Source organism: Halichoeres trimaculatus, unplaced genomic scaffold, assembly GCF_033239565.1.
Source record: "Halichoeres trimaculatus isolate MK-OKI-2021-1 unplaced genomic scaffold, fHalTri1.1 fHalTri1_scaffold_21, whole genome shotgun sequence".
Lineage (NCBI taxonomy): Eukaryota > Metazoa > Chordata > Actinopteri > Labriformes > Labridae > Halichoeres > Halichoeres trimaculatus.
In genome coordinates, this window is record NW_027437199.1 from 1252688 (window position 1) to 1279449 (window position 26762).

Below are 26762 nucleotides of genomic sequence, written 5' to 3' on the forward strand. Positions count from 1 at the left end.
TGAAAATTTGCTTCCATCTTCCTGGTGTCATGTTTCAGCTTGGGGCTGCTCTGCACCAATCAGCAACAGTTTGTGTGTTCAGAGCATGTTAAACTGAGAATACTTCACTTTTCTTTGATCCAAGACTTGAATAAAGTGTTTTGTACATAGTTCCTCACAGTTTTTAGCCTTTAGCCCTGGTTCTCCTGACCTCATAGAAGTATAGAAGTTCATGTTGCAGTGAAAATTGAGTCCACATCGAGTAAAAATGTGAACAGAAGCAAAAACCGTCCTAAAAATCAAATCAGCTTATCTTAGGGGCAGGACTGTGTAGTTTCTGCAAAGATAGAACCATAAAACTTGTTTCATGTGTTCCTTATGCCTCAGGGTACCTAAAAATGTGTTGTATATATTCCCACCTTATTTTTTAATGTCTTTTAATGTAATTTTAATGTCCTGGAATTCAAATTCTTTATTTTGGGACCTTAAGCAGATATGAGATTAAAATGCGATGAATTAGATTAATTAATTACAAATCCTGTAATTAATTAGATTAATTTTTTTAATCGCCTGACAGCACTACTAATAACGTAACTACCCGTACAAAAGCACAGTTGCAAACAACAACTTTTTTAGATGTCAAAATAATCATCCCCCTTCTTTATCTGGGGTTAGAACCGCCAAAAATGTCCGATAAAGATGAGTGTCAGCGCGAGTCCTTTACATGCCGATATCTTCTCAGGCTGCAGCACACATCACAAGTCAGGGGTGGCCAACCTGTGGCTCGAGAGCTGCATGTGGCTCACTGCCTTACTGTGTGTGGCTCTTCTAACCATACATAAAAAAATATATATATAATGTATTGTTATAAGTAGTGGTGTGCTGATCAATCTGAAATATTGATATATTGATGCCGATCAGTATTGACCAATACTTGAGTGACAAGATTGATACTTAAGTTTCAGTTTCTCTTCTCCACATGTGCTCCTGTCAATCGCTCTTGTGCTCATAGCTAGATAGATAGAACTTTGTCTCTTTAGTAAAAACAGATATTTGTCTTTGACACTGCTCCAAGTACAAATTTGAACGCACAATCTGGATCACATGATTAACCCTTTCAGTACCGAAACTTGGCTCTGAACGATGAGGCATGTTTTGGTTCTTGGTACTGCTGAAGTGTTTTGGTCGGTGCCATAAAAAGTCACATTTTAGTTTCCAGTTTTAGTTGCTATACATCTGATCTTTCTTTTAGTCCATATGTTTTCTCTTTAAGTTCATAGGTTGGTCATAAGTTTTAACAAGTGTTTGAATCTGCAACCAATCACTCTCTGAGTCTGAACACTTCTTCTTTGTCATATCTCAGAGTAATAATTTTAACTGGCTCTCCTCTCAGGGTGAGAAAAGCTGTGAGTACAACATTAGTTTTATTTCACAAGAACATCTGGATGAAGAAATTGTTAGCTCTTGGACAATGTAGCAGAGTAAGGAAGCCCTGAAGGGTCAGATCAAAGTGGAGCTTTGGATGAACGTTCCTACACTCTTCTTCTGAATCTCTGGACGCCACGGTGACTGCTTCAGATGACTGTGAAGCACTTTTACGATGGTCCTTGAATGCACCAGCAGCGACAGACGCCTTGTCGTTGTCTTATTTACAAAACCAAAACATACGTTGGTCTGAGTTTTTATCAAGTCTGAATTATTATAGCTCTTCATCGTCACAGAAAAAAGCTTCATTAACAAACATTTATCGTCATAATTCAACAAAATGACACTTTTCTTTCTTTGTGATCAATTTGATTCTTGTCCTAAAGATTTCGGGTGATGTTGTTCTTGCAGAAAGTTTCTCGTACCGTCATTAGTCTACGTGCACCAGTGCGTGCAGGAACCTTTGACGTATACAAACAGATTTATCCAGAAAAACGTCTTCTTAACAGCTGAATATAAAGACTTTGAGCAGCTTCCTGGAAAAGCCAAAACTAGGATTCTTGATCGGATTTTCTGGGAACGCCTACAAAAGATTTGAAAAGCTCTCAAGCTCCAACGATGGAAATTTATAGTTTCATGAATCAACGATGCTCAGTTCGACATGTTATTCAGCGTTTCACATCATGTTTGAGAGTTTTCCTGGACTCGCAGCGTGTTTGTTTTGGACGAGCAGTTCCTGAAGCTAATGAGCGTCCAAACAAAACCTCAACCAAAAGTTGCCGGAGTCAAATGAAAGCTTCAGAGCTCTCCCTGCACCAACCGGACTAACAAACTCATTTAAATCCAAGACGCGCTGCTCGGGTCACCGCCGCCGCCGCACCTTCGCGGGCCTGTTTGCCCTCAGACGGGTGAGCTCCTTTTCAAACAACACCGTGGCTAATTTAAGATAAGCACGCCGAGGAAGGAGAGGGGCCACAGTTTCTCTGACACCGCTGAAATTACCGCCGTCTCCAGCGCCACGGCGACGCCAGCGAGGGGGCAATTTGGGCTCCTCGAAGCTGAGCGAGTGCAGATGAGGCCAGGCGGCTTACTTAACTATGAAAAAACAACAACAGTGCTCAAAGCCTGCGAATAACAAGGCCAGTAAGAGCCCAATCAAATGCTACATTTCCCCTTAAAACACTCCAGCTCGCCGCGCAGACACAGAGACGGCGAAAAATGAGGCGCACAGAGCGAGATTGTCATTCAGGGAAGAGAAAATAAAAGGCGCGGTGGGTGGCTGCGTTTTTTTATCTCCTGCAGGAGTGCCGGTGAGTGATACTCCTGACTCATCAACCATAAAAACAACTCATTTCAAGGGTAGTGAAGATGAAGCAGGAGATTTGAGGGAGCTGAAGGACAGGAGGAGGAACTCTGCACCTTTTTTTTTCCACGTTTTTATACCTGCACGCCGCCGCCGTCGACGAAGCCTGGAGAAGACAGAGAATGAGGAAGGAGGAGAGACAGGTGAAGAGAGAAGGAAGGAGTCATCTCAAGGCTGAGAACGCACAAATACAAAGCGCATGACAAGTGTGTTGGTGTGCAAAAATGAGTTGATTCGGTGCTGGCAGCGGGCTGTCTTCAGGCTTTCATAAGCTCATATGACTCAGTGAGAACGGGAGGGAAACAGAAACAGAGAAAAGCTCCAACCCAAACGGACTCAGATGGAGTCTGCAGGGGCAAAAGGTGAAGGACACCAAACCTTTTAGCTGATCCTCCTTCTGAAAACAGGATCTTAACAGCAAATTATCAGAATCTTTGCTTCCGGAAAAGCTTTCACACACATCTGAGGAAGGTGTTTGTGATAGGAATCATTCAGACGGAGCGATGAAAAGCAGAATCTGACGCAGAAAGTTCACCCAGAGGGAGAAAATCATCCAGTCTGCAGCAACATTTCCTCCCAGATGTGTCAAACAAAGCGAATGATCAGCGTTTGGATGAAGACAGAGTTAATAAACGAGCCTCACAAAGTGCACCAAGACAGAAGTGATGAAGACAAACTGGCCCTCAAACGGATAAATCCTTAATTCGCTTCCATTTTTCACTCAGATGAGTGTTTATCCGCATCATCCCCTCTGATTCACGCTTTGTTTTGCTGTGACACTTGGAAACTTCTCTCTAAATTTGCTGTACAGTGGCACAGAAGCGACACATCTCTCTTCCTGACGTCCTTTTCTCTCTTCACTTTCCTCCCACTCCGCGTGTCTCATCAGGAGTGTCATCAGCCCCCACTCCTGCGGTTGAAGCTTGTTAATATGGCAGCGCTATTGTGTGCCCGTTCCTTCCTTCTGTCTCTATTGTTTGCGCTCACACTTGACGAATTCATCAAAGGCGAAAGAAAAGAAACGGGAGAAAATAGCTGCAAATCACGCCGCTCCGCACAATTGGCTGTGTGAGTCTGACTGGGCGACGCTTTGTCTTCCACTGGTGCAAAAACTGTGTGTCTGCTTGTGTAATTCTCAACGTATATCATCTGTTCTGCCATTTACAAGGTGAGGTGCCCACTCAGTCTGAGTGCTGAGCGTCTGTGGAGGTGGGCACGGCTTTCCAAGAGGTTCTCTGTTCCAGTTCCCCTGTGCAGGGCTGCTTCAGTCTGCATTCACATCAAGATATATTCAACACTGAGGAGGGAGATCCAGCAATTAATGTCTAGGTTCTGCATCGACAGGGGTGAACGTTATCTTAAGTTTTATACTTCATTTTCTTTCTATTAATTGATTTTTTTCCTCCTTTAAGATATCTATTTAATTATTTATCATTTTAAAGAAAAAACAAAACAAAAACAAAAACACACACACAAAAAAAAGAAAAGTGCCCATGAAACACAAAAATACGGAGGAGGATTAGGGCCACTGCGAAAAAATAAAAAAAATAATACAAAATTATAAATGAATAAAAAAATAGATTTTATATATGTATTTCTGTTCAAAAAATATTATTCTAAAATTTAAATCAGAAAGAAAAAATTAAGATGGAAAAAAAAATATAATTTCTTTTCATATTTTTTTTTTTCTGAGAAATTCAGAGATCTGAGAAATCTTAGATTAAAGTCAAATTTCCGCCTTATTCAAGTAATGTGATTAAAATCAGAAAAAAAGAAAAAAATAATAATTTAATGTAATTTTTTAAATCAATTTTTTCTGAATCTCATTATTTTTGTTTTTTGTTTTTTTTTTCTTTAGAAAAAAAAGTGTAAGAAAATTTGTTTTTTGTTTTTTTTTCCAGTGGATCATAATCCCATTCTTAACAAACAAAACATACAAAAATAACATAAATAATACAAAAATAAAATAAAATAATAAATTATAAAATAAAATAAAATAAAAAAATAAAATAAAATAAAAATTAATAAAAAATTAAGACAAGACCAAAAAAAATACAGTTGTCAATGGACACATCATGATTATTTTATTTCTTTTGTTTCTTTCCCTTAACTTAAGATAATTTAAATTTTACCCACTTAAGATTTGGTTTTATCTTGTGGTGCCTTGGTCCTTATCTTTTAATCTTTCATTAACCTGCTGAGTTGTCTGCATCCCACATCCTCTACTAACACCCTGTGATGGTCAGAAAAGGGCAAAAAAGCCCTGAGCTGCCTCCCCAGGACCAAGTATCTTTGCATGACAAGGATGAAATTTCCCATGCAAAAATGGAAATATGACTATAAGGCTAAAGAAAGGAGGAGGAAAGAGGGCGAAGACGAGAGGAGAAGTAAAGAAAGGCTGAAGAATATCTTAAGAAAACTGAGGTAAAGAGGAAAGGGTAGCAAGGGGAAAAACCTTTTAACCACAGAATAAATCCCATCGTACTGTCATTTCTGTTTCCTCAAAGCGTCTCCTTGTTTCCTACCTTTGCTCTGTGGAGGGTTCTGGCTGCGGTCTCGAAGTATGTTGATCTGGTAAACGGCTCCGTACGGCTCGAACAGCTCCTTCAGCTCCTTCTCCGACCAGGAACGGGGGATCTGACCCACAAACATCTTGATGGCGTCCGGGTCTGGCTGGTCCGAATGCTCCAGCGCCCCGTTCATCTTCCCGGCTGTGCCGTTACTGTTGGACAGAGAGGAGAGCCAACGTTAAGAGCTGGGAAAGAGAAAACAACAACATCAGACTCAAGATCACTCCAAAGGCTGTTCATTATCCTGTGAGCCATCAAGGGCTGTCTTTGTGATGGACCTTTTTCTTCATGTAAGGTTGTTTTTTTTGGAAACCAACAATCCTTTATTTCAGCTTTCTTTTCACAGCCACCAAACCTCATTGAAAAAACAGCAATTTCAGCAAAAGATGGGAGTTGCTGGTCCGCTGCTGCTGCTGCCTGGACTCGCAGCGTTTTCTTCTCGTAATTATGTGACTTTTGTGTTTTTAATGATTGTACCTGATCCACCACGCTGTCCCTTGGAAAAATAAAACTGATCAATGCAGAGAAAGTCAGGGAAACGACTGCTTTTGTAAGTGAAGTACGCTAGTTTTCAAAAGGCTGATTCAGGCTAGAAAGATCCAGATTCTGCAAAAGAAATAAAGGAGCACTTGTTTTGCAATCGTCTCATAAATTGTAAAAATCCTTAAAAAGCAGGGTGTATTGTTTAAAATGCAAGGATACATGCAGAAAAGGAGCCATCGCCTCTGAAAAACTATTCAGCAAAGTATTCAGGAAGTTCAGAGTTTGACACACAATCACTCACCGGCGCACATTCTCAGAAAACATTCTCCAAATTCTGATTTGAAATTGATGTAGGTCACAAAAAAGGCACAAAAACTCCTCTGGTGATTCATTTTCAACACAGCGGCCTCTAAAACAGGATCCAGGCCCCTACAGGGACACTGACACTCAGAGAGAGCTGCACTGTTCAGTCCTCTCTGCAGCAGAGAAAGACGGTTTTACAGACTGATTTCACCTGGAACTTTCTGATATGAAATCTCTAGACAGTGGCAAACTGATATATCACCCTGACCCTGAATGTGCTGTTTGATAGTAAAGATGCAGCAGCAGTTGTCCTCAGGATGCTGGTTAATCTACCCTGTTGGACCGAGTCGGGCAGAGATTTTATTTCCAGCTCTGCAACAAAAGCAGCTTCTGCTGCTCCAGACGGCATAAAAAATACTTTTTAAAGTGTGACACCATCTTTTATCTTTATTTTTCACAGACTGGAAATCGCTGCAGGACAACAACATAACTGGGTTAGCTTGTTCCTCCACTGGACTTCAAATATCACTTGTTTACAGAGGCTAACTCTCATGCTAGCATTGCAAGCTGACAAAAAGTCATCACATCATCACAGGATGATTAGTTAGCATACAGTACCAGCTGCCTCTAAGCATGAAGTATCACTTTATCAACACAGATGGAGGCAAAAAACTGTTAGCTATACAGGCTAGGTTAGAAGCGGACTACTTCCTAATAGCATGATAAACACCTAGCTAGCTTCTTTGACCCCATGGCAAACAACTCTCAGCAATCTAATTCAGCTAATAGCCAAGCTGACCATGTGTCCGCATTGCAAACTAGTCTCCAAGTCCTAATTAGGTTAGCTAATCAGTTGTGTACAGGGGCTAACTATCACGCTAGCATTGAAGGCTAACAGAAAATGATCAAAATCATCACCTTTCATTAAGTTAGCATACAATAACAGCTGCCTCTAAGAATGAAGTGTCAAGTTATCTACACAGATGGAAGCAAAACTGGTTAGCCGTACAAGCTAGGTTAGCCATAGAAGCTAGTATAGCATTTTTTTCTCCTTAAGATTTCGTCTCTCACACACTCTGAATTTCCAGCATGATGAATGTTCAAGGATTACTTTTATTTCTATTGTGAGTACAACTTTAACTTAATTAGCATATCAAACAGGCACCAAGCTAGCTTCTTTCTCCCCATAGCAGTCAACTTTTATTAGTCTAATTCAGCTAAAAATCAAGCTAACCATGTGTCCGCATTGCAAACTAGCCTCCAAGTCCTAACTAGATTAGCTTATCACTTGTGTATAGGGGCTTACTATCATGCTAGCAATGCAAGCTAACAAAAAAATCATCAAAATTATCACCTTACATTTAGTTAGCATACAATAACAGCTGCCTTTAAGCATGAAATATCACTTTACCAACACAAATGGAAGCAAAACTGGTTAGCTGTACATGCTAGGTTAGTGATAGAATCTAGTATGCCAATTTTTTCCCCTTTAGATTTTCTTTTTTCCTCTTTCCTCAGCATGATAAATGTTCTAGTATTACTTTAATTCCCACTGTGTGTACAACTTTAGCCATATTAACATATCAAACAGGCACTCAGCTAGCTTCTTTCTCCCCATAGCATTCAACTTTTACCAATTTAATTCAGCTAACAGCCAAGCTAACCATGTGTCTACATTGCAAGCTAGCCTCCAAGTCTTCTGTCAAACCGACAAATGACACAGCAACACATGGAGGCTGTAGCAAACAGAGTGGCTAGCAACAGTTAGCTTGTTAGCAGTCGCTTCCCTTAAAATGAGGTAATTTTGAGTCTCTGACACAAAAATAAACAGCAAGCTAGCCTGAAGTTTTGGTTTATTTTCTGGTGGTCATGTTCTACATGTTTGATGTATCTGAGCCTGACAGCTGTTCTCCATCACCATGACGACAAGAGGAAGCCACAGCTTCAACAAAACTTTGGTTTAATGCCCCAAAAGAAACATTTCTGCGGCGGTATTGCTAATAAAGCTCTGCGGTAAAGGGCTAGCATAACGTGAAACATACACTCTGTGTGTTTGCAGTGACGTGTTGACGTGCTGAGAAGCTACATGTCTGTATGTTAGCTTGCTGTTGGCGCTACATGTGTGAGTGTTTGTGCATGAATGGATGGATGAATGCTGAACAAGCAGCCTGCGGTGTATTTAATGTAAGGCCGTGTGCGAGGGATTAGCCCGCAGAGCCGCGCCGCAGCAAACCTCCGGGCTCTAACGGGACGCAGATGCTGACGAGACGATCGCTCCGGTTAGATTTCCACATCTGGGATGCATGTGAAACGGAGGTGAAGAGCTTTCACCCTTTTCAACCGCAGAGCTACAACACTTATCTTCACAAAACACACTTGTGCGTCCACGTGTTGGGAATGCTAACCGGCGCTACAGTGTGTCGGTTTTTCTTTTCTCCCCCTGCACAAGTAAAAGGCGAGGAAATGCTTTCAACAGCGAGGCCCCCACCGAGATGAGAGCGGCACCCGAGCATGCACGAGGCGAAGTGTGACTGTGTTTTGAGGACAATCAAACAGCTTCAAACACACACATACATTAACACACACACACACACACACACACACACACACACACACACACACACGCAGTCATCACACTGCCATCAAGGCCTGTGGTCTATTTAAGATGGCTGAAAACCAATTTAATGAAACCAAAGTCAATCACTGTGCGGTTTTATTGCTCTACTTTCACTTTTGTTATTCTCTGCAGGAGAAGGAAAGAGCATTATCTTAAGAGGCAAAAACAAAACAAAGCCAAATCCTGAGCTTGGTTAGCTGACAGCGCTAATACCAGCCAATAAAGCTCAGCCAGAGAGAAAGAAGGAGGGAAGGAGAGAGATATTGCAAGGGAGGAGAAAAAGCATCCAGACCTTTGAACGCGGGCCATCCATCTTTTGCAGAAAGAGCCGAGGCGCTCGGCAGAAACGCCCAATTCTTTAAAGGACTTAAAGGACATGTCAAATAAAACGCCACAACCGGGGAAGGAGTCAACGAGCCAGACCGGCGCTAAGAGTCCTGAGGGCAGCAACCGCTCCTCGCTAAGCTGCCCGATAAATCGCAGGGGCCTCGCTGCAAAGGGAGCCCCTGAGGGTGAGGAAGGAAGGAAGGGAGGAAGGAAGGAAGGGAGGGAAGGAAGGAGCGGCGACGCCAAGGTGTCACAGCCTCCGATTACTGGCTGATGTCCGGCGACCAAAACTGATGCATCGGACGAGGTTTGGCGGTCGCTGGGTTCAGCCTGCTGCACATCACCCTGTGACACACACACACCAAGAATCCTAAAGTGTGTGTGTGTGTAAGCAAAAGAATAGCTGGAGACAATCCCTCATTGTTGGGTGTTTATGCGAGGCCTGCAGGGATTGAGCAAGTCCACGGGGGAGACGATACAATAGCTGGTGTCAGAGGACACTGTCCGCCATTCACTCCGGCTGCGAAGACAATGAACGGCCTTACACTTGCAGCCATAAGGCGTACGAGCGCTTACAGAACGGCCCTGTGTAGATTGCATGCTCCGTCTTTCCCCGAGGTGCAGGGAAGTAGGTGACTCTGCTCGCTACAAAGGAATGAGCGCCTCTTCCATCGCCCCCGTGGCCAAGACTGACAAGGTGTTATTGCGAGCAGACACCGCTCTAACGTGTGTGTGTGTGTGTGTGTGTGTGTGTGTGTGTGTGTGTGTGTGTGTGTGTGTGTGTGTGTGTGTGTGTGTGTGTGTGTGTGTGTGTGTGGAGCTCAGCAGGAGAGTGTCCTGGGGCTCGGATTAAGTCGTTGAGTGGATCCACTCCTGCCATCTCCCTCCTCTCTTCCTCCATCCTCTCCTCCTTCTCCTTCTTTTTCTCCCCTTCCCTCTCAATTTGAGCCAATTGTTTGCCTTAATGGCTTAACTATTGCTTCCATCACTCCAGTCTCCCTGCAGCACAGGGCCGTGACTGAGGGCTGATCCACACTGAGCCTGTGTGCGTGTGTGTGTGTGTGTCTGTGTGTGTTAAGTGTCTGAAGCAGATGCTGAGTGCTGTTATTCCCTCACCTCACACTCACATTAGACAGCAGGCGGCTCCATCCAAACCACAGCTGCACAATATTGACCATAAAACCTCACGGCGGTTATTTATTTATTCATTAGTTGTCTGGATTCTACATTCATGGCTTTTCAAACTTCTCCTTTATTTAAGGAATTGTTCAACATCTTGGCAAAGAGACTAACTGGCAGTGATAAAAAGATCAATAACCGTCTCTTGTGTCGTCAGGATGTGGCTGGTGTAGCTTAGCGCTCTGACAACAGCAAGGGTCCTAAAACATAAAGAGTTTTAATTTCTCTTCCAGAGGTTTTTGATGATTAAAGACACTGACACTAAATAAAATCCTGCGTTAACATTAAGTTGAACTAAATCTTCATCCCATCTGTCAACAAAGCCTGCCACCGCTCTACTTCACCTCCTACAACATCAACAGCCCACCAACTTTCCATGCACCTGTGGCTAACCTCAAGTTTTACAGCCCTGGGAAGATAACTACATCTACAAAAAGACTCATCTGGAAGAAAATACTGATTTTAATTCTGTGTGGATGGATTCATTTAACTGACAACGTGCCAGCTTAATATTCATGGTTGATATGTGGGAAGACATTAGCAAACAAACAAACAAAGAAAAAAATGATACAGCAACATTATAAATATATTTCATCAAATTCAAGTAGTTTTAAAAAAATTTAAAGTTTCAAAAAAAAAACTAATAAAATTTTTTTCCAAAATTTCTGCAATTTTTTGATTTTTTATGAATGTTTTGCCAATTTTAATATTTTTTGCAAATTTTTAGAATTTCTGTTTTTTTTTCACAATAAATTTGGGAAATATTTTTATTTTTTTTTATTTATTTTTTTCTTTGCTTTCAACATTTACAATATTTTTGCATTATTTTTTGACATTTCTCAACTCTATGAAAAATTTTGGAATCAATTTTGCTTATTTTTGGAATTTCTATTTTTTTAAATATTTGCAGTATTTTTTTAATATCTAAATTTTATGAATATTTTGAATTGCTTTTGCTATTTTTAATTTCTTTTTTCTATATTCACAATATTTTTCCTTTTTTTCATTTCTAAATTTTATATTAAAAAAAAAATTGAATCAATTTTGCTAATATTTTAAATTTCCTTTTTTAATATTGGCAGTAATTTTAAATTATTTCAAATATCAAAATTTTATGAAAGAAAAATAGCAAAATATCAAATATTTTTCAAGTGTTTTTGCTATTTTTCTAATTTTTATTTTTCAAAAAATATTTACAAATTTATTAGAAGTAAAAAAAAACAGACAGACAACACACAACATTTATTTATTTATTTTTTTCAAATATAATTATTCACTAGATTTTAACTGTTAATATAATTTTATTTATGTTTTTGTCTTTATTGTGAAGATAAAGTTGATTTTGTGGCTCCTGAATGACTCTAATCCAGGTGAGCTGAGGAAAAATGGCTCCTATGAAGGTAGGGTTAGGGTTGAGCAGACCCCTGGACTAGAATCAAGAAAGACATTCAGAAAGTCTCCATTCAAAGAAGAGATCACAAGACCTGCATAGATACAAGTACATGATTAACACGTCTGTTTCACCTGAGCCTGAGCTCTGCTTCTTCTTCACACGCTGAAAAGCCCAGGAAGTGAACTGACACTCAGACTGAGCCACTTTTACCACAAGCAAACTACAAGTAAAGTCCTGCTGTACACAGGTCTGTAATTAGGTTATTTTCCAGAGAGCCAGCTTCGTTGGGAAAGCCTTGTTTCCAGTCTGACAGGGGACAGGGTTTAGATTAGGAGAGGTTTGTGGTACAGGAGTGCTTTCTGTTGTACACATTTTCCATTTAAGGAAACAAAGCGACTTTCACCTGCAGAGTCTTTTGTTTTCAGACGCTCTTACGGCGTATTTTACCTCTAATGGATGGGACGGCTGAGCGGAGACTGGAAATATCAGGAAGAGGAAACGTTTGGTTGAGGTTAAAGCTACCAAAGCATAGCTGCAGCAGAAAATGCAAACGCTAAGAAGAAGCTCCGCCCCCAAAATGAAGAACCAACTGCGACAGCCTGCCCCCCGTCTGCTCGCCGTGTTGACAGCTGGATGCCACGTACAGGTGTGAACACCTACAGAGGCCGAGGAGCGAGGAGTACGAGTGGGAACCAAAGAGGAGGAAGGAGGAGACAGATGCAGATGAGCCAGAGTCCAGGAGTAAGTACAGCCCAGAGCTCAGCGTGGGATCCATCTGAAACCAGGCGCTCACACACACACATGCACACACACCTACACACACACACATGCATCCACGTGGTGCACACAGTTCAGCCTGGCTGCGCTGATCCCCCTGCTGTTTCTCCCTTCTGTTTCTGCTCTAAAACACACATCCACTCTGACTCTCCTAACCCCTAAATCGCAGCACACACACGCCACAAAGCAAGCCCTCACACACACACTTCAGTGGGCACACACAGTGGCTGAGCTGTCACACACTTTCTCTCATTGGCAGTGTGTTTGCAGGGTGTGTAACGGTCCCACAGGGGAACTAATCTTGTTGACAAGCAGAGTGAGAAACATCAGCCCCCACCCCCCACCCCTTCCTCCACCCTCCTCCACCCTCCTCCTCCTCCTCCCTGAGGGAGCGGGGCAGCCAAGGTCAGCTACACACACGGACCGACACGCAGCGACATGTTAACACACACTGACAGAGCTGGACGTCCACGTTTCCTCACGGGAACACACCTTGACGGATTCTTACACGGGGCACTAACTGTGGAGGACGCTGAGACAGCAGCTGGCATCCTCACACACACACACACACCCACCCACACACACACACACCGATCAATGATCATCACTGTGACAGAAAGTAGATCTGCTTATTCAATCATATCCTGTTATTCTGTTTTCTTCGTTGTTGACATAAAGAAAAGCCTGGAAATGAAACAAAAGGAGCAAAAATTGTCTGTTTTTGATTATTATTGGATGAAATTTAATTCAACAGCCTTATGTGTCCCACAGGAGGCTTTTGAGGAACATCTTGAAGTTTGCAAAGTACAGAAAAGGCTGAAAAACTGTTAATTTCTCTGCATTTATCCAGATTCTGGTCCAGCTGTGGGACCCACCATCACCCACTGATGACAAGCCTCAAACGAACTGAGAAAAACTAAACTTTTCAAGCTTTATTCATCCAAAGACTAAAGTTTGAAGCTAAAATAGTGAAGAATAATCCAATATTTTAGTAAGTTTAATGAAAAACCCAAAGGACGAGCTGTGGCGATGCTACAGAGGAAGTTGTTTCCTTTTGCACTTGATTTGCTGCATTTCGCGGTCAATACCAACCGTCATTCCTATACCTTCCCTTCCGTCTCACCTATAGACTGTAAAAAAACAAAAACAAATGTCATCTTGCTCAGCTTGAAGTAAAGTCGCCACAAAAACTGCTCCCCCTGGTGGCTGGCTGCAGTATAGGTCAAAAAATCCACCTCCCCAGTCATTCCAGATGGGCTGTGGTCAAACTTTAAGAAATTAATCCACCTGGTAGAAATGTTTCTCACATTCATATGCTGTGATGTAAAGATATAATTTGGCTGTGTTGTGTCCCAGTCCTCTTTTTTCTGAAAAGTTTCTTTTCATTAGTTACAGGAGGTTAAAAATGAGGTTTCACGTCACGTTTAACGATGATTGACAGCTGACGTTCTCATGTATTTTTTTCGGGGATTGTAAAATATGTCAGGAGGTAGAATCAAGAAGTGATTAGACTCTCAAAAGAAAAAAAATATATATATTTTTTAAAATTATTATTTTATTATCATTATTATTTTTTGGCTTCAAAACCGTACAATGGTAAAAGGTGGAGCCACACTGTCCACTCTATATACAGGCTGTGGTCTTTCCCCTTTGTCACCCCTTTCCTCTTATTCCTCTGTTTTTAGGGCCAAGGGGAAGGAGTTGAAAAAAAAAAAAAAAACATCACTTTGAAGTGACAGTTTATTCACTTCCAAATGAAACACATTTTCACAAGGTGATGATAAACTTATTAAACTTAGATTAAGGCGACACATTCACAGGAAACAGACGCCATCACCCTGGTCTGACATCTGTGTAGCTAATATATTAGCGATAGCTGTAGCTGTGGCTAAAGCGGCATTGAGTAGATCATTATAACGAGTGATTAAAAAAAAAAAAAAAGTTCAAAACATGGCTAATTTTAGCATGAAGTAGAAAAGGATTGGATATCTGATTTAAAAAAAAATCTTCTCCTCATATCCATGCTGAGCTCTCGTCCAAAGAGCACACCGCTCTCACCCACAGCAGTTTCACGAAGGATTTTGATTGACAAGCTCCGCCTCCCTCAATTAACAATATAGTTAACTTCTATAGACGCAGTAAACAGTTGTAATCGAATTGCTGTATCTACCACCCTGACCAAAATAAAACCAGAGATCCAAGAGTCATTATTAAGATCTGTAACTGTTCGGCGATAACAGATATTCATTTATTGAATGGGGCAGTAGCTTAACAATCTTGTTGTGAGACTTTAAATCAAAGATGAAGACGACCAACTCGATCAAAAAGTGTTGACTGAGGTGAGAACTGAGTCATCCTCTGCTGGTGTGAAAGAGGAATGTGATGAGAATCAACTTTTGCAAACTTAAAAACAAGTTTTTGGTTTATTTTTGGGCTTTTGTGGCTTCTTCAAGACCGTGGTTAGAGAGGGCGTGAAGAAAGAAAACCTTCGCCATCTGCTCTGAGGGCTGTAGCCTCTGTACATGTGGCGCCAAACTCAGCAGGAAGAGGAGGGAACTGTTAAAAAAAAAAAAAGTCGTATGAGGAGAAATCAGAAGGAGCCGAACACTTAACGACCCTTTTCTCTTCTCACTTTAAGAGTCGCTTCATTCATGAATATTTAATGTCACAGAGAAACACGGTGAAGCCAAGTTTTCAGGGGGCTTAAAATGTGCTCCTCTCCCCGCCACGATAAACACAACCCCACTCGGAGGCAGCGCGCACACACACCTATAACCACCTGCACGAGCGCCACGAGCGCCACGAGCAGAGATTTACTCACACAATTCATCTCACATTTCATAGTCCTGAATATTTTCTGCTGCTGTATCAAACTGTAAACAAGATTAGCAACTTGCACACAACACTACATAACAGGCGTGCCTTTTTTCCCAGAATCCCGCTCTGTAACTGATTTTGTTGTCGGATTAGTGACTCAAACTAAATGAGCGGCGTACTGTATCGACTGATTTATTTGGAGCGCCGCGCTCTAAGTGAGTTACAGTGAGGTAAAGCGGCTCCCGGGGGCCTTGTTCCAGCCAAACGCGGGGGGAGTGTGATATTGCCTGTGTGTGATTCACTTGAACTTTACAATCAGCGATATTCCTCCCACCTCGGGCGCATCACCGCGGCGAGAGTCACCGCTTCGTCGTGGAGAAACAAAGTCACATGTGTTCCCTGCATTTCTCTGCTAGAGAGCAGATTTGACGGCGCTAGCTTCCCCGAATAACGGTGACCTCCTGAGAAAACTGCTCCTACACGAGCCTGTGTGATTGCCTTCATGTGTGTGCCTCTGCTTAAGAGTGTGTGAGTGTGTGTCTCCATGGAAACGTGGCGGCACATGCGACGCAGAGAAACGATCAGATAAATGTCACAGCAGCTAATGAAGCTGCACCGTTGCCCCGACGCTCAGCTAGCTCAGCGCTAACGAGCTACCGCGGCATAACCTGGTAATGAGGAGGACACACACACACGCTGACACACACGTGCATGTATGTACACACACACACAGTGTGAAGATGCATGGATCACAGCTCTTATCCTGCACTTCTGTCAGGAGGAGGACGTTTGTTTCTGCAGGAAGAAGCTTTCATCTCATTTGCTGCAGAGTCGGATAAATAAAAACACGTCCTGACATGTAAATCTGATTTTAGAGCGTGTAAACTTTCTGTTCCTGACAATGTTTGAAAAGTTATGATGTAAAAACAGGAAACTTGTTTCTGCTTGCAGCATTCTTGTCAATTCAGGCATCGCAGCAGCTTGGAAAAGTCAAACGAGTAGTTTTGCCATTTATCAGAGCACTTTTAAAATTTCACACTTCTAGAAAAATATTAGATAAAAGCAAAAAGCTTAAATGAGACAAAAAGACCAAAGATTTTTGGGGGGGTTTCAAAAGCAGTCACTGTATTTTCTGTTTTCGTCTGTGAAAGATTATAAAGGCAGCATCGTGTCATTGGCTGCGTTTCTGTTGCACTTTTGTGCAAAATCAAAGTGATGTTTCTGAAGTCTGGTGCCATGTTTGTGTATAACAGATGTTTCCTTTGCACTTTGGGATAAACTTGCAAAAAACAACCTCTTGGGAGCATGAAAACTTTTAAGTCAAATTTGAGAAGTTTTTCCAGGTGTCGGTGTGTCCATCCCTATTTTTTACAGGGATATTTAGGTTTTGCAGAATTCTAGGTGTACTGAAAACTTGACCACAGTTGGAGGTGGGATGGTGTGCTGTGTTTGGCCCAAAAAAAGAAAATAAGACAGGTCTACAATCGAGCCAGCCAATTGAGTTCGTCTACCAACAGCATGAAGGGGGAACGCAGATTTTGCTCTCAACCAAACTATTATCACAAGCCAATGGGAAGCAGAGAGGGGGCTGGTCTTAGAAGACCATCCAGATCCAGTTGAGTCCATACCAGAGTTTTGCATGGTTTCTCAGAGTTTGGACCGCTGATGTCAGGACCATGGACAGGGGGTAGGGATGGGTACTGAGTCAGGTACTTTTATAGGTACAGACCGAATTCTGTCAGAAGTACCGGGTAACAATTCATGTAAAATCAAAAGGTTCCATGTTTAGGTACCTAAACACATCCTTGTGACTGTGAGGGAGTGGAAGAGTAGGAGATTTTACACGCTGAACATGAACGCAGCATTGCAAGGTTATGTGTGGAAGATGAAAAATGTTAAATTAAAAAAAGAATATATTTTATTATTAAACAAATTGATATTTTTTGCCACATAAACACAAAAAAGTACAAAAATTGGTACCATTGAGTACTAGTACCTATTGCCAGGTACAGGGCATCAGCACCATATCGTTTCAAATGTGAAAGGTAGCCATCCCTAACATGGGAGGATGTCTTCATCGATGAAGGACTTGAAAATATGTATCCAACTAGCGGTAAAAGTTTCGGTTCGAGTCAGACCCTGGCCATAGAGCTGCCGTCTGCACTCTGAATCTCACAACTCATTAGCTGCGAGCAACAGCTACCGCTAAGGTACCATCATCAATGACCAACCAGGTTTACGGTCTAAAAATACGTGTGGTGATGTTCATTGTAGAGCATGACACTCAGCTACTCATTATTCAATGCAAATTATATGATAGCTAGATAAAACCTGCACCCCCATCCAACCCACAAGCAAAAAAGTTCAGACTCAGGATTATTTTTCATTTTAAGCCCTGTGCAAAACAGATTTTTAACTCTGATTCTAACACCAATCAGCTGTTTCATCCTTCACTGAGTCATTACTGATGATTAACTTAAAACTTGCTGTGGTTGCTGACTTAAACTCAACATAATGTCATTACCAAAGGTCCTCAACCTGCGGCTTTAAATTAAAAAAAAAAAAAAAAAAAAATCTGCTAATTTTTGAAATTTACCTATATTATTTTATTTTATCATTTTTTTTTAAATTTGAAAAGTTAAAAAATGTTTTTTTAAAATTAAAATTTCATTTCTTTTTTTTTTTTTTTTTAGAATTTGCAACTTTTTTTAATTTTTATTTATTTATTTATTTTTACATATTTGTAAGTTTGTTGAAAAAAAAAAAACACAGCAAATGTTCAATTTTGTAAGATCTTGCAAAGAGAGTGGCTGGCCTGTGTAAAACTACTGCCAGCACAACAGCTACCTGAGTGAAGCTAAAACTGTTAGAGCTCCCTCTGGTGGTGAGCTGCAGTATTATCCTAAAGATAGAACAGGGGTCAAACTAAGGAATAAAATTTCACTTTGAATTAAATTTCCTCCCTCATCATTTCTGCAGATTTTTATGCATGTGTTCGCTTTGCAGAGAAATTTGGTTTTGCATCAGCACGACGTGCCACCAAAGCTCATGATTGACAGCTCAGTCGACAGATATGCTCCAAACAAAATCAGAGGCCTTGGCTTTTCAGCGCCAACCAAATGTAGTCCTTCCTCTTTGTTTTAAATCAGGGTCATAAAAGCGTCTCCTCCAGCAGACGCCTCTTTTATGGCGTCAGACTGCGGCACGCTCTCGCCGTGTACGGATCTCAGCCGCTCTCATCACAAGAGGACCTTGTTGTGCATAGCGTCCTCTTACAGCGCGAAACAAAAACAGTCTCAGAAAAGAAATCCAGGTGTGAATCCTCTTAAACAGATCTGCTCTCTCTGAATACCAACGTAAAAAAACCCATCAGCGACTGCTGTAAATAAACAGGTATCACAGCTGAAGCAGAGGCCGACACTTGAGCCTCAAACCTGGATCTGAATGAGGTCACTGCGTCTCTTTTCAAGCTGAAGGTTTCTCTGAACTTTGTTTAAAACGCTGATAAAGAAAGTGATGAATGAGCTCCTTTCAGATTCAAATCAGGACGACTCTCGTCTGCAGCTCGTCTGCAGCTCGTCTGCATGTCGGAGTCTCAAAAAGGAAACCTGAGCCGCGTGTTAGTCACAGTGCCACCTCCTCCTCCTCCTCCTCCTCCTCGACATGCAGCAGACTTGTAGTTCTTGTTCCTCGGTGGGTCTCAGGAGACGGTGAGGTGAAATACAGCATCACTCACAGAAGAAGGAGAGGAAGAGGAGGAGGAGGAGGATTACTCAGAGAGTCACAGTACGGCTGAACTCTGAACTCTGTGAGCGCCATCTATAGGTCTGCCATATATCTGATAGAGATAGTTTTTCAGGGCCGATACTGATACTGATTATCAGTGGGCTAAAAATGCCAAATATCAGCGATAATTCAAGTCTAAGACAGGTCTTTCCTGACTTCCTGCTTCTGTAGAAAAGACTTGGATTGACCTCTATTTACCCGGCAACTGACCTCGCGTTTCCTACTCAGCACTCGCCTTCACCCAGATTTAAGACCTGGCTTTAATCTTTGTTAGACCAGATGGTTTTAAACTTTTTTTGACGAGATTTGGGACTGATCTCAAAGCTAACGCCAAATTAGTGATGGTGAAAATGAAATCAAGTCTAGGACAAGTCTGAACTGACTTCCTACTGCTGTAGACAAGACTTAGACCTGACTTGGACCAGGACTAGAGTCTTGATTTAACTTGAACTTTGAATCCCCTTCAGTGGACTCAAAACTCCCCTCAGATTTCATCCTTGGTTTGAGACTTCGTTAGACCAGACTTCAGACTGATCTTGATGCTTAACTTCACAATTATGCTAAAAACCATGAATCAGGTCTGGCACAGGTCTTTCTTGACTTCCTGTTACTGTAGAAAAGACCTGAACAGACCTGGTTTCACTTAGCACTTAAGTCCGATCTGAATCATTATCAGGGATTTGGGCTTACTTTAAAACTTTGCTTGACAGGATTGTGTACTGATCTTGAGGCTAAACTTTAAATTTGTGACTGCAAAACGGAAATGAAGTCTGGAAGAAGTCTGAACTGACTTCCTACTAGTGTAGACAAGACTTAGACCTGACTTGGACCAGGACTTTGGTCTTGATTAAACTTAATTTTTGACTCTCCTTTGCTGGGCTCAAGACTCCCCTTAGATTTAAGCCTTGGTTTGAGACTTAATTAGACCAGACTTCAGACTGATCTTGGTGCTTAACTTCATATCTATTCTTAAAACCATGAATCAGGTCTGAAACTGATCTTGCTTGACTTCCTGCTTCCGTACAAAAGACTTGAACAGACCTTGTATCACTTAGCCACCATTTTTGGGATCTAGACTTGGTTTTGAACTTTGTTTGAGGAGATTCGGGACTGATCTCAAGGCTTAACCTCAAATTTTTGACGGTGAAGCTGAAATCAAGTCTGTACTGACATCCTTCTACTGTAGACAGGACTTAGACCTGACTTAGACCAGGACTGTAGTCTTGAATGGACCTTGATTGACCCCGACTCCCTGCTCCTGTAGAGAAGACTTGAACAGACCTGACATCACTTAGCGCTTGAGTCGATCTTGATCATTTTTAGGGATTCAGACTTGGTTCAAAACTTTGTTTGAGGAGATTTGGGACTAATCTCGAGGGATAACTTCAAAGTTGTGATGGTGAACAAGTCTGAACTGACATCCTACAACTGTAGACAAGACTTAGACCTGATGTGGACCAGAAGTCTTGATTCGACTTGAATCTCGACTCACCTTCACTGACTCGTGTTTTTTCACTGTGTATTTTTGGCGTTTTTGGCTGAAACGTCGTGTAAACAGCACCTTGAGCTGAGGACAGATCTTTGAAAGCTAGAAAAAGAGTGTTTCGAGGTCCATCTGGTCTTCCAAGGTCTTTACAAACAAGATCCTGAGCCGTCACTGATTCACCTGTCTGAGCTGATGTGTAACTCTCTGTTTCTCGTTATCAAACTATCAGAATCACATTAGTTGACTCAGATTTTACGAGGAGGTTTTCACATCTGGACCTGGACGCAGCAGGAAACTTTTCAGGGTCACTGGACTCGATGCTTTTCCTCCTAGTGAGGGTGTGAAAGAGCGAAGCACATCTGGTCACCAAGTTTTCAAACTGCGAATGTGCAGATGATGACACAACCTCCGCTGCAGATTAGAATAAAATATTCCCACATGGGGACCTCGATGTTTTTGGTCCTGAAATCTTCTTTCTCTGCTCCAGCTCGCCTCACTTCCTCACACTCCTGCTTGGAGGAGCAGTTCCTGGAATTATCTCTGAAATTATGCTTTCTAGCTCACGTCAGCCTGACCTGGAGTCCTTCTGGGCGTGTGTGTGTGTGTGTGTGTGTGTGTGTGTGTGTGTGTGTGTGTGTGTGTGTGTGTGAAGAGAGGAGAGGAAGGGGGAAAGGAATTAGAGCATCTTAAAGCCTCAACACCAGATTGGTCAAATCCAGGCAGCAGCAGCAGCGAAATTCCCCCCTAATCTTTAGCACACTTCCTCTCTCCTCCTTCAGCCCCCTGCCTCCTCGCCGCGCTGTGTCTTGTTGCCATGGGAACAGCAGCGACGGAGGGGCATGGGGTGAGGGTGGCTCGGGGTACTGGGTGTAGGGTGGGCAGGTGTCTCTCTCTTTGGATGACGGCGCCGTTTCTCCGTCTTCGCGGGGTCCCTGGCGCCTCACCTGTTCTCCCTCCTCACCTCCTCCTCTTCCTCCTCTTCCTCTCGTGTTTGTGCGCTTAATGAGAAACAGCTTGTTTGTGGTGCGAGCCTGCACGCGTGCCTGTGCGTCCGTGTGATGAAATGGCACCGTGGCTGATTGTCTGGCATGGGCGCCGCGGCTACGTTCTGCCAAAAGTCATCATCTGACTCGCCGACGGGGATGATGGCCCATTTGACTAATGCTTCTCCACGAAAACAGGCCAACGCCGCCGATCCAGTGAAGAGGAGGAAGAAGCAGGACGGTGGACGAGGAGGGTCATATCGGATTGGTTCAGCCGACCCAGATACGGATCGCCTGGCAGCGCTCGGCGGCGTTCGTACAGTAAACCCTCACTTCCTGTACCTGCGTCTGTTCCAACAATAAACCCTCCTGGTGTTTCCACGCACACCGGCCGTGACACCTCTGAAGGGGGTGACTGAGCACAAAACCACAGGGTGGAGGCAGAAAATGGCGAAATAAGAGCAGAGCGAGGCGGAGGAGAAAAGGCAGGCGGTTGCCGGCGACAAAACGCCGCTGATTTAACAACACGAGCACATTTGTTGAACCGGCTCCGGCACAATTACGCCCCATTGTGAGTGAACCTCTGCAGCACAAAGGTTACAAAAGCCTGGATCTCACCTCCATTAGCATTTGGCGAGGGCGGCTGTTTTCATACATGACGCCAGGAAAAGCCAAAAAGCACACGTGTGTTGTCAAAATGTGTCTGAGCGCCTGTTCCCCGAGGGCGCTCTGTGTGTTCCTGTGGCGAGGACAGAACGAAACCGCCTCTGACACTTTAATAAACCACCATTACTGCTCCTCACACACACACACACACACACACGCGTGCACACACACACGACCTCGGCGCTGTAGTTGCAGTGTTAGAGTTGAGGGGATGCTGGGAGCTGAAGTGAAGAGGTGAAGTTGAACACGGTGGAGACAGACAGCCGGGGGAAACGAACTTATTGGCTGGCATGAGAGGGCAGAGTGTGTGTGTAGGTGTGTGTGTGTGTGTGTGTGTGTGTGAGGAAGAAAAAGCAGCTCCTCTCCTCGCTGAGGAAACATCTGCACGCTCTGGTCCGTGCTGTAATTTCCCTCGTAGATCATTTCACCGTGTTTGTAACCGAGTGTGTTTGACCTCAGGTTACCTTTAAATAAACTCAACAACTGGGGAATTTTGTCCACATGTGCAAACACATTCTTCAGGATGGCGTCACACACTCAAACACACACTCAAACACACACACACACACACACACGAACTCCAGCGAGCGACCCGGGCTGCGCTCCAATGTTTCCCCAGCTTTGCCAAGTCCATCAACTCCTCTTTTCTCCTCTTTCTCCTCCATCTCTTTCTTCTCCTGCCACTTTCTCCCCGTTTTAAAACTCCCTGCTATTTCAGTTTTTCCTGGCTCGCCACGTTTTTTTATGTTTCATTTTATTCCTGAAATAAAAACAAAAACATTCAACGTGAATTACAAGACGAGTTTCAAACTTTTTGGGACGTTTTTGGAAGCGAAAAGTCGAGTTTGGAGTCAGAGAAGCAGCTCGACGGTTACAACGTTGTGACTCATGTTTGGTGGGAACGCTGACTTTAAGTAAAGATGGAGGCTGACATTAGAGAAGTTGGTGTTCTGCCTTTTACGCAACCAAAACAAAAGTGTAGCCGAGGAATAAAAAATCACTTAATTTGGTGCACAAACTATCTGGAGCCTCATTGGTCGATGGAGCTGTCAATCAAGACCTCCCACACCCTTATTAGAGCATCAAATACCTGATTTAAAGGAAACTTCTTAGAGAATCGAAGAGTTGGAAGTGCATCTTTATGACCCATACTGTAGCCAGCCAGCAGGGGGAGCTCTACATGTTTTGGCTTCACTTTTGTAGAGCTGTTAAACCGTCCATCAGATCAGATCTGAAAACCAAGAGGAGTTTTCTCTAGATTGATGCCAAGTCAGTCTTATCTCAAATATGAAGTTAAGAGTCAAGATCAGTCTCAAACTGGTCTAACAAAGTCTTAAACCAAGACTAAAATTAAAGTCAAATCAAGACTTTAGTCCTGGCCAAAGTCAGGTCTAGTATCTGGTAAAATAAAGGTCTAAGTCTTGTCTACATTTGGTCATCAGTTCAGACTCGTACCAGACTGGATTTTAGTTTCGCCATTAAATATTTGGACATCAGTCCCAAATCCTGTCAAACAAAGTTCTGAACCAAGTCTAAATCCCTGAAAATGATCCAGATCAAACTCAAGCGCTAACTGGTAGCAGTTCAATTCAAGTCAGAATTGCAGGAAGTCAGGAAAGACTTGTTTCAGACTTCAATCAAGGTTTTTGAAATAAATTTTAAGTTAGGAATCAAGATCAGTCCCAAATCTCCACAAACAAAGTTTTAAACCAAGTCTAAATCCCTGAAAATGATCGAGATAAGACTCAAGAGCTGAGTGAAATCAGGTCAATTCAAGTCTTTTCTACAGAAGCAGGAAGTCAGGAAAGACTTGTTCCAGACTTTAATCAAGTTATTAAAAATAAATTTTAAGTGAAGCATCAAGATCAGTCCCAAGTCTGGTCTAACAAAGATTAAAGCCAGGTCTTAAATCTTTGTGAAGTTTAATCTTTGGTGAAGACAACTGCTGGGTAGGAAACGTGAGGTCAAGTGTCGGGTAAAATAAAGATCAATCCAGGTCTTTTCTACAGAAACAGGAAGTCAGGTAAGGGCATCAAAATCAGTCTCAAAACTGACTGAACAAAGTCTAAACCAAGGATAAAATCTGAGGAGTGTTGAGTTGAGTAAAGAAGAGTCAACATTTTTGATAAATCAAGACATTAGTCCTGGTCCAAGTCAGGTATCTGGTGAAATAAAGGTCTAAGTCTTGTCTACAGTAGTAGGATGTCACTTGGGACTTGTTTTAGATTTGCGGTACAACTTTGAAGTTGAGCCCCGAGATAAGTCCTAAATCTCTTCAAACAAAGTGTAAAGCCAGGTCTAAATCCCTGAAAAATGATCAAGATCAGACTCAAGCGCTAATTGATATCAGGACTACTCAAGTCTCTTCTACAGAAGCAGGAAGTCAGGAAAGACTTGTTCCAGACTTTAATCAAGGTTGTTTGAATAAGTTTTAGGTTAAGCATCAAGATCAGTCTCAAAACTGACCAAACAAAGTCTAAACCAAGTTCATATCCAAGAAAATTCAAACGACACAACCGCCAACTGATATCAAACCAGGTGTGAAGTCAAATCACGAGTTTTATACCTGGTCTGAGTCAGATGGAGATCTCAATCAACTAAAGGTCTATTTAAGTCGGTCAGTTTGAAGTATGAAGACAAGTTTTACGTCTTGTCACATCCAGCAGCTCAAGCCAAACTTCAAGGTCTAAGTCTAGCCTCGAGTCCTTCCAAATCCAATGTCAAGGGTCAGGTCTTCTCAAGTGAAACATGAGCCCCAACAAAAAGAGCTTCAGGCCAGGTTTAGACAGAAAAGCTGACGTCAAAGCTCGAGTCAAAGAGGATGAGGACAAGACCGTTTATTTGCAGGTTTACCCTCAGGTTGTCCTTTCCAAGAAGTAACTGTGGTTTTTAAAAACACAGATTTATCTTCAAAAGTGTCTTCTCACAGTCGTTTAAAACTGTCTCCGATTGAAGAACATCCTCCTCCATTTACAGCTTTGTTTACTTCTGCCCGTCTTTGAGTCCCTTTCTGGGAGTCTGATTCCTTCAGCATGCCGTCAGTAACGGGACGTAATCATTCGCACATTTCAGTGCCCCATAAAATTACAACCATCCAGCCTCTGAGCCAAGTTCTCAGGGAGATCCAGAGCGCCGGCAGATCGCTGACACCGAGACCTGCAGGACGTCTCCCGTCTTTGGACCGCCCTCCTGGGCTGTAAGTGCCTCTTGAAGAGGGGCTGCTATGGCCCACTCCGGTGTGATTACGGCGGTAATGTTGTGCAGACGGAGGGTGGGGTTGGCGCAGGGCGGGGCGGAGAGGAGGGGGTGATAACATTAAGGGATATTAGGGCGGGTGGGGTGTTCATTTTCATTAGGTTTTATGGGTTGGAAAAACATTGTCATGCATACCGATCAGCGCAGGAACAGATGGCTCAGTATGTTTGGTCTCACACACGTTTAAGTGATGTGTGTGAGTGTGTGTGTGTGTGTGTGGGAAGCAGTGACACACCGGTCAGTGAGAGGAGAGTTCAAGCTGACTGAAATCCTTCCCTCCTCTTCTCCAGCCTCCGTCCTGGGTCAGGACCTCCAGAGTCACATCAAACCTGGATCGGCGTGTTGAGCGCTCTCTCTGAGGACGGAGCCATATGTCGACATATGTCCGCCGAGCAGAGCCAGGGATGGCCTCATTATGCCTGTGTGTGTCTGTGTGCGTGTGTGTGTGTGTGCCTGCATACAGCCCAGCCTCCGTATAGGCTCCCTGATGCAAACACCGTCACATCAACACAAAGGTTAGACTGATACGTGGCTCAGAAGTGAAACCTTTTAGCCTGACATTTAGGCTGATATTCAGAATCAAAAACCAGCTTTTTTCCTCTGTCTCTGCTCTGACTCAGCGTTTCTCCCAGAGCTGTATTCACATCAGAGTTGAAAGGAGACTGAAAAGCTGAAAAGCTGTCTCCAGACCCTCAAACTGAGGGAATAATAACACCATTTTCTCCTAATAATGATGCTAATTATGAGCATAAAATGCTTTTAGAGCATATTGAAGAATTCCAACAGAAGATTTTTATTCAGTTTGGTTTCATCGAGTCAGCGGTCTCTGTCTTCTGCGCTAAATGATCGATTCTTGTAATTCTGATAGTTTGATAACAAGAAACACAGAGTTACACATCAGCTCAGACGGTTGAACAGTGACGGCTCAGGATCTCGTCTGTAAAGACCTTCAGAGCCCAGACGAACATCAAAACACACTATTTCTAGCTTTGAAAGATCTGTCCTCGCCTCAAGGCGCTGTTTACAAAAAATCTGCATCTGAAACGTTGTACTCTGCATGCCAGGCCTGTAGTTGGTGCTATAACTGTAGAGACACACTCCACAAACTCCACATCGAGAGGGTAAAGTGTGTTTTCAACCGTCATCGTGACGTCAGCATTTCCACATTTAACTGACAACGTGTTGGCTTCATATAGATGACTGATATGTGACAAGACATAAGCAAACGACGAAAATAAAAGATGAGTCTGGTTTTATTATTAATATGTGTTTTCAGATTCAGGTGTTCTTGTGCATATTTTGCTAATTTTTCATACTTATAAAGTTGTTTCTATTTTTTTTTCATTTAAGAGA

General features: G+C 42.6%; 1 protein-coding gene across 25 annotated transcripts in view; it reads right to left on the minus strand.

Annotated features, from left to right (window-relative positions):
* Positions 1–26762, minus strand: part of celf2 (cugbp, Elav-like family member 2) — a 293462-nt gene that overhangs the window by 112282 nt on the left and 154418 nt on the right. For 24 of the 25 annotated variants that reach the window (XM_074698157.1, XM_074698156.1, XM_074698155.1 and 21 more), the window contains one exon: positions 5293–5489. In XM_074698157.1, coding sequence (XP_074554258.1) covers positions 5293–5489 — 197 coding nt within the window. Of the gene's footprint in view, positions 1–5292; positions 5490–9032; positions 9293–26762 lie in introns of those variants that run through there. The other variant, XM_074698158.1, reaches the window with a different exon arrangement.